This window comes from Cetorhinus maximus, chromosome 9 (assembly GCF_964194155.1).
Source record: "Cetorhinus maximus chromosome 9, sCetMax3.hap1.1, whole genome shotgun sequence".
Lineage (NCBI taxonomy): Eukaryota > Metazoa > Chordata > Chondrichthyes > Lamniformes > Cetorhinidae > Cetorhinus > Cetorhinus maximus.
Genome location: NC_135887.1, coordinates 51281576 through 51299415, shown reverse-complemented (window position 1 = coordinate 51299415; position 17840 = coordinate 51281576). Strand labels below are relative to the sequence as shown.

The 17840-nt window shown below is 43.0% G+C and overlaps 1 protein-coding gene across 1 annotated transcript in view; it reads left to right on the top strand.

Moving 5' to 3' along the window:
* Positions 1–1320: 1320 nt before the first annotated feature.
* Positions 1321–17840, top strand: part of LOC144684644 (sphingosine-1-phosphate transporter SPNS2-like) — a 113532-nt gene continuing 97012 nt past the window's right edge. Inside the window, exon 1 of the mRNA XM_078548707.1 lies at positions 1321–1741. Within this exon, the coding sequence (XP_078404833.1) occupies positions 1528–1741 (214 nt within the window). The 5' untranslated portion in view covers positions 1321–1527. The remainder of the gene's footprint in view (positions 1742–17840) is intronic.

Genomic DNA, 17840 nt, shown 5'->3' with positions numbered 1-17840 from the left:
TTAAGAACCCTTATGCAGGTAATTATGTTTTATTATGTCTAAATTATTATATCTAAATTTTCATCTGTGCTGGATAGGAGAGAGTATGAATTCTCTTCAACAGGGATTAGTAAAGCATATGTTTACACCCAAAAACGCCTGTCACATGTGCTGTTCCTGTCCCAAAGTGCAGCAAAAAAGAACTTGCATTTATATAGCACCTTTCACAACCTCCAGATGCTCCAAAATGGAATCCTTAAGAAATGTAGTGTTTGGTATAATGTAGGAAACAGGACAGCCAATTAATGCACAGCAAGCTCCCACAAACAGCAATGGGATAAATGACCAAATAATTTGTTTCAATGGCCTTGGAGAAATATTGACCAGGCACCAGGGACAACTGCCATTCAAATAATGCCATGAAACCTGCAGGTGATGCCTCCGTTTAACACCTTATTGAAAGACTGTGTTTGTGACAGTGCAGCACTCCCTGCAGTACTGCACTGAATTGTCAGTCTAGATTATGTGCTCAAATCTCTGGATTGGGACTCGAACTCACAGCCTTTTTGACTCAGAGACAAGAGTGTTACCCTTATTTAGAAGATGTGGATCTTTGGGAAATTGTATATCAAAAGGCTGTGAGAATTAGCACCATACAATTTTAACTCTGACATTTCCTTTCAGTACTATTCTGAACAGTTTCTCGGTCTCCGCCCAGTTTCTGACAGGGGAAAAAAGCTCTTATTTCAGCAATTTCTACATGCCCTAAACTCACAAGTGCCCTTAGAAAATGAGGGGAAATATTTCTAAATCGGAAATCGTGAAGTTTTTAATATGGTGTGGGCACTTTCTATGTGCTTTTTTTTTAACCAAACGAAATTTCTAACAAATTATTTTTAAATCTGAGTGAGTTTAAAACCGAATAGTTGCAATTCCGATCAAACCCCTGTAAAGAGTGGCGGTCGAATAAACTGGATTATTCGCAATTTCAAATTAAAGAAAGCACAATCGGGGGAGATTTTGAAAAGATCCACAAAGCTGTGCATAGATTATAGACTAATATCCAACATCCTCTCCAGAGCTGAATAAGGAGATACTCGTTCCCTTTAGACGTATTTACACAGAGGGGATTTGGGGCTCATTTAAGAGTCGGTGGGACCCACCAAGCAGCCGAAACCCGTGTTGTTGAAGCGGTTTCCACGCTATAGCGGAGAGACAACACCATTTTAAATAACGAGAAAGTGATAAGATTCCGCTGTGCACAACTTGTGCATGTGCCTCAGCTAAAATTCGAGGAGGATGGGGGTTTCTGGTAGAAAAAACTGTTGGATCATAATTTTAGGGGGAGTGAGAGAGTGAAAGGAGCTGATGTGAATGCAAATTTGAGTGGAGTGTTTATCGGGACAGACACACGCTGTTTGTTTCTTTAAAGGAGGGGCTTGTACAGTTTTATCTCCACCCTCAGTGTGTGTGTCTCCGGGCCGGCTGATTCTCGCCTCAGTTCCACTGGCACAGGCAGCCCTGTCTTTACAGCCGCTCTTTGGGAATATGTGTGTGGAGAAGGACACCTCGGATTGCCCGCTCTCAGGCTCCGTCTCCTCTGAGGAGATCCAGACCCTGAACGACATCGGCACCGCCGCCGATGCGCCGTCCAGCCCGGCGGAGAAATTCCGGGCGCTGTACCGCTTGCGCCCTCACATCGCGGCGGGGGTGCTGAGCTTCGGCTATGTGGTGAATTACATGGACCGGTACACAGTGGCAGGTAAGGCAGAGAGAGAGAGATACCCTGGAACGGCGAAAGGGCAACATGTACACCTGTTCTTAAACAGGCAATGTATCTCTGATACATTGTATCAATAGCTAGTGTGTGTCTTTACAAACAAAATACTACACTATAGTGTGTAACCAGTGTGTGTCTTTACAAAAACACTGTAATAGTATGTAACTAGTGTGTGTGTGTCTTTAGAATAGCTGGCGTGTGTCTTTACAAAAACTCTGTATATTGGTGATATTGGGTACTGTAAGGGGATGATTCCCCCCCATTCGGTGCTCCAACTAGCCCCTGTGGTTCTGCTCATGTTTTTATTTGTCTGCTCATTTTTTTTTTACTTGGTGTGAGCTTCATGAAGATGTTTCACTCTTCCACCCCCCCCCCCAAACCATGGGGAGAGCTGGATCACAGGATCACTCCCTCACTTCACGCTGATCTATGGATCCTGTGAAACCTGCTACTTAAGGGGAGCAGTCACAGGACAGGTACCCAGAGGCAGTGCCAATCCAAGGAGTTATTTGTTCATGCTGCCAATCACCATCTGAACAGGTGAGAGGGACTCAGTCCCAGGTTGTAGCGGACTTTGATACAAAGACCCTTCAAGCCACCACACATGTTTAGCTGGCCTATAAATGTTCCATTGGAACCGGTTTCAGTTCTTGTCTGTACTCAGGTTCTCTAAAACAACCAGTTTAGGAGGCATTTCCTATGAGATCCTCTATTTTCAGCATCCAGTTAACATCAACCACCCACCCTCCAAACCCCAGGTAGTAAAAATGGGACAGACTTCAACATGTCCGAATACAATATTAATTCACAATCAACTAACTCGCCACAAGCAGGTGCTGGTTATAAAGGAGAGTGAATATTATGGCCAGGCCAATGAATGCTAAGTACTTTGCTCCTGTCAATTCTGTTTCCAATCATTAATTTTCGGTGTGTTCTTATTTACATACAGCTCCGAGGAGCCCAACAGGTGATCCATAAAGCTAATGGGCTTTTTGTTGTCATTCAGTCTCCGTCTAAGTGTTTACATTTATATAATAAAATCTTCAGCCTTCAGCCTAGAAAGGGAAAAGTACTAGTGATTGATGTTTAGGAGTGTTGGGTCCTCAGGGCTAACATTGACCAGTGGATAAATTATAAATGGATTCCCCCATCTTAATATCATTCCAATTCATTATAGACACTGAAATGTGTATACATTGTATATAATATATTTTGTAGATACAAAATATACAGGGACCCTTGAGAAGTCATTTAAATATACTACCCTCACTAGCTGTAAACTACCATCATTCACTAGAAACTAGCATCATTATGTGTAAAGACAGCATATTGTTTCTATTCCCTGTTAATTATTTCACCTGAGCTACCCCATATGGGAGGTTCTTGTGGTGCAGTGGGTAGCGTCCCTGCCTCTGAACCAGAAGCTCCAGGTTTGAGTCCTACCCCAGGACTTGTTGGCCAAGGAGGGTGTGTTCATAACATGTTCATAACCAAACAGGTTGAGTATCAATCTGCAAATCCTTCCAACACACGCCAATGGCAGGCGGTAAGAATGGGAGAGATTCCCGGTCAGCTGGAAAGAAATTGGAGCCTCTTCTATCACTATCCATAGCTCCAGACTACAACATGCACGTAAAAGTCCATGTTGCCACTGCAGCTTGGATGACCTAGGTGAACTGTAACACATCATGCCACCATCCCCTGTAAGGCAGGTTTCTCTGTGCCCTTATTCCAGGATGTTCTGAGTTTTAAATGCATGTAAATACATCTTCCTTTATAAATAGTGACAATCCTTCCCAATCTTAATAAGTTAATGAGCTAAGTTAATAACTTAATAGGTTCAGACCCAGATGAGAAGTCCACCCATTTACAGGGACAATATAACTCTCCCAGACACTACATTGCTCAGAATTTGCTGCCAAATTAACAGCAAGTTTCATGGGAACAGTATTATTAATGTGTAAATCATCCAACAGCTTGTGGTGAGGAAGAGATACCTTGGCAATCGAAAACCAGTGCAAGTTGCTGAAGAAGTTGTGTTAGCCTCATGAATGCAGCAGCTCGACCTCAACCTCCTTGAGTTACATAAATTGTTGAATTTGCACATTGATTGGCATTGAGCTTGCCTCAGAAAGTTAGGGCTGGTGTTTACAGCTTAAGTACCTTTATAATAAGGAGCTTAATCTTCCTGCAATCTCACTCGCCCTCTCTGGCCCAGAAAGAGAACAATTGAAACTCTGAAGGGTCATTCCTGCTGGTTGAAAATTGTTCCTAATGATTTTTAAAAGAATAATTATTTTTCTTTTCTGCATCATCTATCTTTTCTTTCACTCTCTTTATTTCCCTTTCTGTACCTGATTGCACTCCAATTCACTCTCGTTTCTTCCCTGTCATTCCCCTGTTTCTTTCTCTATCGTTAAATCTCTTTGGTTAAGGAAATAGACTCTTGGTCCTGTCATTCAGTAAGGTTCCAGATTCCCTCTTAACTCTCTCACTGTGATATTATCAGCTCACATTCCCAGCAACTTGCAGTGCAAAACGTTTTTGAACTGAAGGTTGGAGAATAAAGTCTAGCTAATGGGGTGCTGCATCATGAGATGATCTGCTCTGACAGAATCCAAGTCCATATCTTGTTTTTACTGTGCTTCTTGCATTATGGTCTTTTTAAAAAAACTGGCATAGACACTTTTGGCAGGCACAGATTAGCGGGTGTACGATGGGGTCTGTATGTTGAATCGATTCAATGCTGACACTGTCTCTACAGTAACCAAATCTATTTGAACAAGTTGAAGGATTCTGCTTCTTTCGGGCTGCCTCAATGATCTGAAAGAAAAACTGAAATACATTGTGAATATACAATGGCATTATTCCCAGGGTCGTATATCCTGCACATGTAAAGGTATTAAAGTGTGAGATATCTGAAGCATTGTTCAAGCGATTAAACCACAAGCAAAATGTATCATAAAATTCCCAGCTTAAATCGGTTAAATTGATTATCCCGTCTAAAAAATCATCATCATCATCTTTGAAGGGATGCTGCAGTGGGGAATTGCTCTGCAAAGATGATTAAATTAGATTTTTTTTTGATTGGGGGTGTGGGAGGTAGGTAGGGGTGAAAAATATTATTCATTGACTTCAATTGATTCTTAGTCGATTTTTTTTTGACAGAAGTTCATAGATGTAAATGCATCCATGTCCCAAACTGCCTGAAAAGACCTGTCCTAATTTCTGTTGCCAAGCATTGCAGTTATAGGCTCTTAAAGTGGCTGCGTAATATTTAATCTGCTCATGGTGTTCACACAATTGTATATTTCACAGCTGGGGAGGGAGTTAATTGTATATTTCACAGGTGGGGAGTTGGGGTATTTGTGTATTTCACAGCTGGGGAGGGAGTTAATTGTATATTTCACAGGTGGGGAAAGGGGTTATATTGTATATTTCATTGGTGAGGAGGGGTTAAATTGTATGTTTCATATGTGGGGAAGGGGGGTAATTGTATATTTCACAGGTGGGGAGGGGGTAATTCTATATTTTGAAGGTGGGGAGGGGGTTAATTATATATTTTGCAGGTGGGGAAAGGAGTAATTATATATATTTTGCAGGTGTGGAGAGGGGTTAATTACGTTTCCCTCTCTCTCTCCGATGCTCAATTTAGCTAACGTCAGTTTGATCTAAAACAATGTCATATTACAATACCAGTGCAGTTGAAATACCAACTCTTCGCATCAATGGATCGATTGTAAAGGACAGGCAGCGTCGAGCACTCAATTATTCGAGTCTGAAAGCAGACCAGCTGGACACAGAACATGGTCATAATTCTTTGTCTTTTTAAGCTAAATGATATATGGAGCCACTGTTGAGCATACCTGTGAAGAATGTCATTGCAGGGCCAGTAATCACTGATAGTAATCAGGCTGGTGAGTGTTTGAGAGACACTGTTTGTGCATCTCTGTGAGTGAGGTTGCATGTATGAGTTTGTGTATATTCCTGACAGTTGCAGTGTGAGCATTTACAAATGAAGGAGAAGAAGATGTGGATTTCTTTTTTGTTGTTATTCACTGGCTGCAGGCAAATGAGTTTTTAGACATTTTCCCCCTTCCATTTAATTGAAAGTTGCTTGAGGTGATCACAATTTGTGGCTGTGCCACTTGGTTAAGTAGAAAGCCCTGTATGGAATCAAGCTGTATATCAGCAAGAGCTCAACTTGATGTTTGATTCATGATGAATGAGCCGACATTGTTTGGAGTGAGTGACTGGTGTGCTACAAATGGGGTCAGTCCCCAGGCCAAGGAAAGGAAAAATCAGCCACTTCGCTCCTGATGTGATCATTGGGTGGCGGGGCAGAAATGGGCTGTCAGGTTTTACTCATGAAAAATAGTCACTTGGGTTGGGCTTTGGGGTAACACAGTCCTGGAGGTGAAAGGATAAAATTGGAAGAGAAGTAATGAGAAAGCATTAATCAAAATGACGATTAACTGGTGATAGCATGACCCCCTACCACTGATCTGTTAGTCGTTCCTTCATTTTGAATCAATCGCTTACATTTAGACATTAAAATTATTATTAAGCAGGTGATCAATAAGCAGATTTGGGAAATAAAGTCCAAACTAAGGTGTCAGCATTTCCCTGTCAACTGAACACATCTTGCAACAATATGTGATATTCCTGTTGTTGTCGTTTCCCTCTGCTCTCTGGATGATGCCAGGCATGTAGACTGGACTGTGGCGTCAGTAAGTGAGCTGACAACGGGACTGTGAGAGGAATGAGTAATTTCAAAAACAGTTCCTGCACTCCAGCCACACAATACTCGTGTGGCCCTCGCACTGAATTGTTTCGTGGAAGTGTGAGGAAGTAGGTTATTGGTGAGAGAAAATGGAATTGTTGCTAAAGACTAACCTGTTACTCATGGAAAAAAGAGCGAAGGAAATAGTTTATGTGGCAGACGTGGCTCAGTAGGGAGCACACTCATCTCCAAGTCAGAAAATTGTGGGCTCCTACTCCACCACTGAGGGAGTGCTGCACTGTTAGAGGTGCCGTCTTTCATATGAGATGTTATCCCTAGTGTCCTGGCCAATATTTATTCCGCAATCAACATCACCAAAACAGATAATTTGGTCATAATTACATTGCTGTTTGTGGGCGTTTGCTGAGCCCAGATTTGCTGCTGCGTTTCCTACATTACAAATGACTACATTTCAGAAGTACTTCTGCTTTGCCTCTTTCATGCTCTCCATATCATACACAGTGCTCCAATGGAGAGAGAAGTCAATGAAACCTGTTTCTAGGACTCTGTCTGCAATTGCTCACTAGGACATGTGTACGAGCCATGGGGTAACACTAATACAATTCAAGACCACTTAGTCTTCATTCATTGCCTTCTTTGCAAAACCGTGGCACAGATTATCCTAGCAGAGCATCAGGACAATGAACAAAAATGGCAGCAGCCTAGGTCAGAATGGGAAGTATAAACCACTGTGTATTTTGAAAAGTCATCCAACTGGCATGAGGTGCGCAAGGCAATGCTTCTGATTTAAATGCATCTTATGAGTTTGGGAACATTTTTACTCCCATTCTCAGCCACAACCAAACATCTCTGCAACAACCAACTTAGATACTTGAGTGATCTGTCCATAGATAGATGCTATGGCTAGTGTTAGAAGCAGATGATTTGTATATATAACTGGCTCAATATCCTATCTCTGTATATAGATGTTCCTGACCACTAAAATAAAAGCAGAATACTGCAGGTGCTGGAAACCTGAAATAAAAACAAAAAATGCTGGAAAAACTCAGGCCTGACAGCAGCTGTGGAGACAGAAACAGAGTTAATGTTTTGAGTTGAATAAGATCCTTCTTCAGGACTGTTCTTGGCTGCAAGCGCACCTTTTAGATAGTACACACTGCTGCCACTGTGCATCAGGGTATGAAGGTATACAGAGGAGTGAGAGCACTGCAGCACTGTTTAGTTTTAATCTTTGAGTTTAGCAGAGAGAGATGCCTGGTCAAAGTCCCTGGCACAAAACTGCCCATAACCTAACCTTAAAAAGGAGCGACCTCGGTCTGAGAGGTCAGAAGAACACCAGTGGTGATGTTAAACCCACTCTGTGGTGGGCGTTCGAGCTAGCTTATAGTGCAAGTTGAAATTCAGAGCTTGCCTGAGCTGTGTGTGGTCCGGACTGAAGAATATAGTACCGTCCCAACCCAATAACGTATTCAAAGCAAATCCCAGGATATCTTATCTCCTTGGAGCAACACAAACGAGAATATTTTTCTTGTGCATAAACAATTATGTATTCATCAAAGAACTAAATAGTGTCTGTGATGTTTGAAGAGGCAACACCATGTTCAGCGTCATCCCCATCAAAGTTAATTTAACAAATCATTTTCTTCTTAATTCATTCTCAGGATGCAGCATTTGCTGGCACGAATGCCAATTATTGCCTATTCCAGGCTGCCCTGAGAGGATCATTGGAACAGTTTGATACAACTGTGCAGCTTATTAGGGGCACTTTAGAGGGCAGTTAAGAGTCAACCGTGTTGCTGTGGGACTGGAGTCACTTGTAGGCCCAGACCGGTTAAGGACAGCAGCTTCCTTCCCCTAAAGAGCACCAGTGAACCAGATGGGTTTTTCTGACAAAATTCATGTTCGCTTTTACTGAAACAAGCTTATTTGCAACTGAATTAAAATTCTCAAGCTGTCACGGTGGGATATGAATGTGTGTTCTCCGTGATTAATAGTCCAGTGTCATAATATCTACATGACTGCATCTCCTAACAATGTTTGATTGCAGCTTAAGATAGAACAAAATCAATTAAACTTTTTTTCCCCACAGCAAGAGGCTTTCAAACAATCATCCCCAATACTAAAACAAGAATATTACTGCATCGAAATTGCATTTTCTTCTATTATTTTAAATGACAATATGAAACAACTAAATTATTGTCAAATGTACCTTTATCAGTCGATCTTAAGGATTCCCTGTGTGATGTTGTATCGTTACCCCAATGGGATCCAGGCTGGCTGTTCAGCTATCATTGACTACATTGTGTGGCCCTAAGACTTTGGGTAGTTTGGACATTGTATGGTGCACTTCTGATTTGTTCTACTTCAGCTGTTGTAAAGTGAATTCACACTTTTCACAATTAACCCACCTAGCTGACTGCTTAAAAAAATACTTGTTTGTGAAGCAGTCCAGAGTGACTCTCTCCAACCAAGCACTGGTAATTTTTTCTGTTGCGTCTGATGTGACGAGCAGTAAAAATAGCTGGAATGTGTAAACGCACAGGGTGCAAAGATCTTTAGTTTTACAGTGTGTTACTGTCAGGTTGTTTCATGTATTTTGGGGGGTTGAATTTTTAGACTCACTAAGGTGAGGAATTAAACACGTCTATTTTGGGCACCTGCCTGTAGTGTGGAGATTTGCCAGGACAATGACAGTAGGGGCTAGGGATAAAATAAAGCTCCTGCTATACAGTCTCAACAATGTGCCCCTTAATCTCAACTCAGTATAGCATCTCCTACTGTAGCAGTGTGAATTTCCACAAGGCACCTTTTATAGTGTCACTTTTGTACTTCATAGTTCACCTGTTTATGTCTTAAGGGAGCATGACATTTCCTCCTCTTCTTAATGCTCGGTTTCTGGGAGACTGTTGTTGTGCTGGTCTACTCTGCCAGTCAATATCGTGGGGAAGATAGGAACGGCAGCAGGCCATTCAGGATCCATCCAGTTGGGTCACCTTTTATTTGCATGGGGAGGAGGAGTGCTGCGATGATGGACATGTCAGGTGACCAATGGTGGGAGCATGGTGGCGGGGCAGTTGGGAGCAGAAGGTCATGTGATGACACCTGCAGGAATATGTTCAATCAGATTTGGCTATTGTGTATATAATACATCTAATTGGTACTCTGAATATTATCCATTAGATTTAAATGTAACCATTGCCAACAGCTGGTAATGGGAAAAAAAATTCTCCATTTCGGCTTCTTCCTCAGTTGTTATTTTTAAAGTGTTTGCATTTACACAGTTAATGAGCCATTGGAATAGACTGTTGCCAGATCATTAAAGATACTGTTTTCAAGGCTGAATAGGGAACTGGTTGGTCCCTATACCTGAATAAATTATGCAAATTAGGCAATTTGTCCCATGATTTTGACTCCTAAGTGGAAGAAACATGTCCATTTCCAATGCTTACTGATGAGGTACATCATAGGCATTCAGTCCCTCATTACAGTGAATTTTAACTTGCAGGAGCACGTGGGCTTGGCAGTGAATGGGGGGGGGGGGGGGGGGGAGGTTAAAAGCGCTAAAATTGACAATGTATCAGGAAGGTAGCTGGCATATTCTCTGCTGTGTCCAGAAGAGCCTGGGGTGTCCTGTGGCCCTTGACCAAGTCCTCCACTGCTGTCCCTGTATCCAAGACATACTCCTGCTCACTGGTGATGTGTAAGTCACCAGGTGAAAACCCAACTTGCTCTTACTAGTCCCACTAAAGTGTGAGTATCTGAGGTGTGACATGGTCTACATTCGTCCTGTGATGTTGCACCTTGAGAGAAAGTGATCTCTTCTGAGGAGTCATCATTATCCTTCTGCACCCCTGTAATAATTATTGTTTTATTTAATGTAAAATATACCTTTAAGAATAATACTTGTTAGGCAAGATCACATGATCTGTAGTAACCAAAAAGAGAGTAGTGCGGGCTACTTCAGCAGTCAGTGTAGAGATAGAGTTGGAGTTGAGAGCACACATGTAGTTGCTGCTGAGTATGTTGTAAATAAATTTAATGTTTCCACCCAAGAAGGGTCTGCAGATCAATTCTATATTGTTAATAGCGCAACTTGGCCACACTACAATAAACTGGTGATGAAGATAAAACAGGATTGAACAGAAGAAATCAAGTTTAAAAGAAATCGGCACTGTACCTCGCTCAGTGATTAAGTAGCAAGCTCTGTTAGAATTGAAGAAGTTATCCCCTCTCAAAATACCACAATTTGGTAGAATTGATCCTTTTGAGCAAGCCACAGATGATTGGTCTCGACACATAGGACGTCTCACATTCTTTTTTCAAGCGAACAAGATTACAGGGGAAGAGAAGAGGTGATCAATCCTCATTGAGTACTTGTAGGAGCAAAACCTATGGCTTGATTCAAAGTTTGATGGCACCCAGTGCCCCAGTTTCGAAGAATTGGTGGACCTTGTGCAGGGTCGTTTTCAACCCAAGCCCTCAGTCACGATGCAGAGGTTCAGGTTTAATTCACAAAACAGAGCCCCAGGTGAGACAATTGCATGCTACATGGCAAATTTAAAGCAGCGAACAGAATATTGAGTTTGGTACAACTCTGAACGACATGCTCAGAAATTGTTTTAGTGTGTGGGGTGAAAGAGGACTCTATTCAGAAAAGATTATTGTCCGAAGTGAATCTGGATTTCAAGAAGGCACTAGAGAAAGCACTGGCCATGGAAAGCACGGTAAGAGATTCAAAATCAATACAGGGTGCACAAAATGGCTCCGTCCTCCACATCAGGTGGGAAACCTCAACTGAAAGAGGTGCGAAAAAGCGAGACTCCACCGAGAAGTGGGAAACAGCCCCCGCTAATTGAAGAATAAAGAAAAATAACTTAGCTGTGAAATCGAAGAATAATTTTGATAGAGGTGGAAACAATCAGGCTTTTAGCGATTGGCAGATTAACAAAATCGAATGCTATTATTGTCACAGAAATGGACTTATGATGAGGCAGTGCGAGGAAAGATTCAAGAAGACTTGTAAACAAAAGAAGAAGCCCAATGAAATTTACAATGTAGAAGAACCTGAAACAACAAATTCAGACATTTACCTCATTGTTTAATCTGAAAGTTGGAAAGACAGAACCAATATTTGTCACAGTGAAAGTAAATGGCTCACCTGTTAGAATGGAAGTGGAGCTTCCACTACAGTAATTGGGGAACATACCTTCGGATATTTGAATAATGGTAAACATCGATTAAGTTTAGAAGAAACAGCTGCCAAGCTAAAAATGTATATGGGTGACGAGATTCAGGTAAAAGGCATAAGCAGAGTAACTGTCCATTATGGAAGCCAATCGGCAAAGCTAACCTTGATGGTGGTAGCAAGTGAAGGGCCAAGCCTCCAGAGGTGAAATTGCTAAAAAAGATTTAAGTTAGAATGGTCTGAAATTTTCCAGTTGAGAGCAAGTGGGCTACCAGAGCTACTTAGAAAGTATGCCAGTCTTTAAGGATGAACTGGGGAAAATCCAGAGCCTACAGGCCAAGATTCACGTGGGTCCGGAAGCTTCATGACGGTGAGACTGGTGCCATATGCCCTATGAGGAAAAAGTCAACATTGAAATGTGCAGACTAGAGAAACTGGGCGTTATACTGTTCAGTTCTCAGAATGGGCAGCACCCATAGTTCCAGTCCTTAAACCCAACCAAAGCGTCCGAATTTGTGGAGACTACAAACTGACGGTTAATAAAATAACTAATATAGACAGGCACCCCATTCCCAAAATCGAAGGCCTGTATGCTAAACTGGCAGGAGGGACAATGTACACAAAGCTCGACATGAGTCAGGTTTATCACTAGAGTTGGATAATGCCTCCCTGGAATTTGTCACAATTAATACCCACAAATAATTGCCTTTTGGTGTCTCCTCCACTTGTGCCATCTTTCAGAGAACAATGGAATGCTTACTGCAGGGACTGCCCCAGGTTGTAGCCTATTTAGATGCTGTACTGGTGACAGGATTCACTGAAAAAGAGCATTTGGCAAACTTAGAAGTCTTAAAATGTTTCTTGCAAGCTGGAGTGTGTTTCAGAAATGAAAAGTGCACATTCCAAGTGAGGGAGGTAATCTATTTGGGTCACCGGGTAGATTCACAGGGCCTCCACCCGGTTGAGAAGAAAATGAGAGCCATAAGAGAGGCACCTGAGCCAAAGAACGCCTCAGAGCTCAAATCATTCCGAGGAATAATCAACTATTATGGGCGGTTCTTACCCAATTTGTCTACAGGGCTGGCTCCCCCTGCATTGTCTACTCAAAAAGAACCAACCTTGGTCTTGGGAGGCGCCCCAGAAAGAAACTTTCATAAAAGTGAAACAATTTTTGCACTCGTCCAATCTATTAGTGCATTACAGCTAGACGAAAGAATTGGTGCTGACATGTGACACATCTCCTGACAGAGTGGGAGCAGTGCTCTCTCATCGATGGACGAAGGCACGGAACAGCCAATAGGTTACATATCAAGAACGCTCACCACAGTGGAAAAGGGATACTCGCAGATAGAAAAGGAAGGCCTGTCCATCATCTTTGGTGTCAGGAAATTTCACGAGTATGTACATGGCCGCCATTTTACAATCGTTTCAGACCACAAACCATTGTTAGGATTGTTTAGTGAGGACAAGGCTATACCACCCATAGCCTCGGCAAGAATACAACGATGTGCTTTAATTCTGGCAGCATACGAATACACTTTTGTACATAGGCCTGGCAATCAAATTGCAAACGCCAATGCCCTTCTCTGTTTGCCTTTACGAGAAAATGATGAGCATGTCCCAGCTCCAGGAACTTGTTTCATTGTTAAATTTCTTAGATTCCTCGCTGGTATGTGCTCAACAGATCAGAGACTGGACAAGTCAGGATCCAGTCCTATCTCCGATACAAGAACAAGTGCTACATGGTTGGTCACAGGAGCCCGTACCTGACAAAATGAAACCGTACTTCAACAGAAGACATGAAATAACCAGCCAGGATGGTATCTTATTGTGGGGAGCACAAGTGACAGTTCCTCCAAAGGGAAGGGAGCCACTTTTAATTGAACTACACAGTGCCCATCCAGGAATTTCTCGAATGAAGACCATAGCACACAGCTGTATATAGTGGCCTGGATGGATAGTGAAATAGAGAGTTTAGTAAAGCACTGTGTGTAATGTCAACAACTGTAAAAGTTGCCAATGACAGCTCCATTGCACTCATGGGAGTGGCCAGGTAGACCCTGGGTGCGGTTACACATTGACTATATTGGACCTTTTGGAACAATGTTTCTGCTCATTGTTGATGCCCATTCAAAATGGTTGGATGTACATGAGGTGAAGTCACCAATGTCGGCTGCTACAATTGAGAAACTACGTCAGAGTTTTGCCATTCACAGATTACCAGAAGTAGTCGTTTCCGATAACAGCACGGCACTTACGAGTACTGAGTTTCAACAGTTTATCAACCTCAGCGGTATTACTGATGTGAAAACTGCACTGTACCACCCTTCCTCAAATGGACTGGCCGAAAGGGCGGTTCAAACATTCAAGGCAGGCATGAAAAAACTAACAGGCGATTCCTTGGCAACCAAGTTAGCACGCTTTCTCTTTCATTACAGGACTACCCCTCACACAACAACAGGTTGTAGGCTTCAGAAGGCAGAGTCGGGTGGTGTGGGTGGGGAGGTGGTGGCCGTGGTTGGCATGATTCACTCATTGGGATATAGGTGAATGTGTCACCTTACTTACCTTTCTATACCTGTTTTTGGGATTGGATCCACGAGTGTGACACCACACTCCTGCTACCTCCAACCACTCCATCTTGGTTTCACTTGCAGGGCTTCTTCCTCCTGTCAGTAGGAAGCAGTATCTTCCGGCAGGCCCTTACGGCTCTCGGTGTCACAGCTGGGAGAGATGTCACTAAAATGAGGTGCAGCTGTTGAACGTGTACACTCCATTCTGAAAAGGCCACTCCCACTGACAGACATGCTGCTTACTTTCCAGTTTCGTGCTCACCAACGCAAACCTCCCCTCCCCCTTCCAATTCCAGCTGACCACCAGTCTAATTCACCGTGTCATCTGTGGCTAATCAAGTAGTCCTCCCCCCTTGGAGCCACAAGGTTATGGGTTCATGTCCCACACACAGGATTTGAGTGCATAATCTAGGCTGACACTCCAATGCAGCACTGAGGGAGTCCTGCACTGTTGGAGGTGCCACTGCTCGCAAGAAACATTAAATCAAGAACCCATCTATTTTCATGTGAAAGTAAAATGTCCTATGGCATTATTTCAGGAGCAGGGGAGTTCTCCCCTGTGACTGGCTAATATTCATCCCTCAATCAACATCGTTAAATCTGATGATCTGGTCACTTATCTCGTTACGGTTTGTGGGATCTTGGCAATGTGCAAGTCAGTTCCTTCATTTCCTACATTACAACAGTGACCATACTTCAAAAGTGTTTTCATTTTCAGTAGCCAGATATTGTACTGCATAAATGAATTGTAAATTACAACAGTAAGTGCAAATGGACTGACTATCCTAGGCAGCATGTAAACTCTCATCAATCGTCTTTTGTTAGAGCACATTACCAGGTAATGAAGGTGTGTCAATATACTATGGGCAGAATTTTCCCCCAGCTGGGGGGTGAAGTTCAAGAGCGGGCGCATGGAGGTGTGCCTCCGATTGGCGCTGCTGATGGGGGGGCGCGCTGCCATTTTACGTGGGCGGGCCAATTAAGGCCCGCCCAGCGTGACAATTAAGGCCCGCCCAGTGTGACGTCCGCAAGGAAGCTGTGCGGGCGGGGGGGGATTCCCTGAGCCAAGCGTGCACTCTTTCGCACATGCGCACGAAAGAGCATATTCATCTCCCTGAGGCTAATTGTGGCCTTAGGGAGATCAGCTACACATTAAAAAGTATTGAAAACAGAAAAAAAAATTTCCCTGACATGTCCCCTCATGTGACACTGACACATCTTTCAGTTTCACTTTTATTAAAAATTTATAAACCTATATGGAACCTCAGCCCGCCCGTGGATGAGGTTTCATGCTTTTTCCAATGCCGGCCAGGGCTCCCGGCCTGCCCACCAACCTTAAGGTTGGATGGGTAGGTCCACTTAATACATTAATTACTTTGTCAATGGCCTCAACAGGCCATTGACAGGTCGGCGAGCGCACAGCTGATTCGGCTGAGCCCTGCTGACCTGAAAATTGAAATGGGGCGAGGTGACGTCCGGGGTTCTGCCCAACGTCAACCAGCATCATTTTACGCATCGGCGAGCGGGCCCCGCCTCTGCTCACCGACTGGGAAATCCTGGCCTATGTGTTTAAAACACATTCCCTCAGGAGCTAATATACCTGCCAATATTTGAAGTCAACATTTTCGTGTTATCCAGCACGCTGTATACACAGATGATGTCAATGATCATGTAGTGTCCTGTTTAGCTGCAGGAACCTAGCTGTTCTCCACTCCTCTCCTCAGGCTGGGTGTTTCCCATCACTGAGCTTCCCAGATGCTACTTTTGGAGTTTCCCTGTCCCTGTTCCACCCATGCCTGACTGCTGATTAATAAGCATGGCCAGCACGATCTTGCTGCTCCTCCCAAGAGCTGAGCAGGGTTTGTCTGAGAGTGTCAGGCAGCCTCTGCAACAGCCCCACCAAACCTTCCATCCCGTTCCTTTCAGCTATTCAATTCAAACAAAGCTGAAGGGAAACCTTAAACAAAAGGACCACACGTGGCCAAGATTTTTATGGTAAGTCTCTTAATTGGTAGTTTTACTGGAATCCTACGATCATAGCTTTCCTGTTTTTGAAATTAGGGGATTCCAATCCCTCTAATTTTCAGTGAGCCATTTACTAACTGGAAACAGAACAGCCCTTTCGTCCCCAGTACCTAAGTTGATTCTGTTCAACTGCACAGATATACACATGGTGAGACTCCAAGAATTCCAGGAGCACCTTCCATGAGCCCAGGAAAGCCCAAAACGCTTTACAGTGAAAGAAATGCTTGTGGAGTGTAGTCAGTGTTGTAATGTATGGAAACGTGAGATGATCAATTGGGCCAGGTTATGGCAGTCAGTGTACAGGCTAGTCTCTGCATCTATCTGTTTGACCATCTCTTCCTTAAGATCTGAAGGAAATTGCTGATGAGCAGCCCAGTCAGATGTTATGAATCTGTGAGATCAGTAAAACCCAATGGACAATCTTCCTGGATGATGTTTGAACGCTTTACACCGTTGAGTGGTGAATGGTCCACAGCTGACTCCAATGCACTTCTGAAGGTGTAAGTTCTCCTGATTTCGGACTTGAGTCGGTCCCCTCAGAGGTGGGTTTACACTGGGAAGAGCCAAAGAGAGTGCATTACACACAGCCACAGGATTTGTTGGTGTGTCCACCTCCTGCCAGTTCCAGCTGTGGCTCAAATGGTATCACTCTTCTCCCTTATTCCCAGAGTCATGGGTTTGAGCCCCACCCTAGAGACTTGAGAACATAATCTAGGCTGACACTCAGTACAGTACCGAGGGAATGCTGAACTGTCAGAGGTTCAGTTTTTTTTAATGAGACAATCGGGGAAGGCCCCTGTCTGCTCTGTAAGGTGGATGAAAAAGGTCCCATGTCACTATTTGAGGCAGAGCAAGGGAGGTCTCCCAATGTTCTGACCAACATTTATCTCTAAACTAACATTTCTAAAAACAGGATGCCTAGTCATTTATCTTGTTGCAGTTTGTGGTGAGTGTAACTTGCCTTTGTGTTTCCTAGCCTACAATAATGACTACACTTCAAAGCACAATGTGATGTCCTAAGGTTGTGAGAGGTGCTACAGAAATGTAATTTATTTTTTACCCCGTATCAGTACATGCAGTAGAAGCTACTCTTTAACTACTCGCATCTTTCCTTGACCCAGTTTATGTGGCAGTGCCAAGATTTTCTCTTGGGCAAAATCACTGACTTAAACTGTGTTTATTGCGTGGCACATTGAGTTAGGTCAGTCCTTTCATTCCTTGGATTTAAGTTAGTATCATTCCAATGTGATAAAAGTCTTAGCTTACCTGGGGCCCTATAGGAGATGGCATTGAGCAGTCTCCATACAGAGATGGTTTAATAATATTTGGTGCCCCTTCATACTCTTTACAGATCCCCCCCCCCACCAATTTGTTAAGCCACAAACATATACAAACATATGAAAAACTAAGCCCAAAGAAGTTTTACTCATGGGTTTATCATAAAGCAAAACATATCGCAATAAACTGCTTAAAAGACACTTATCCAGTGGTAATATGTTATTTTTGTCTTTATTATTGTAAGTTTTACCAAAGTAAAACCTATATTTAGCTGAG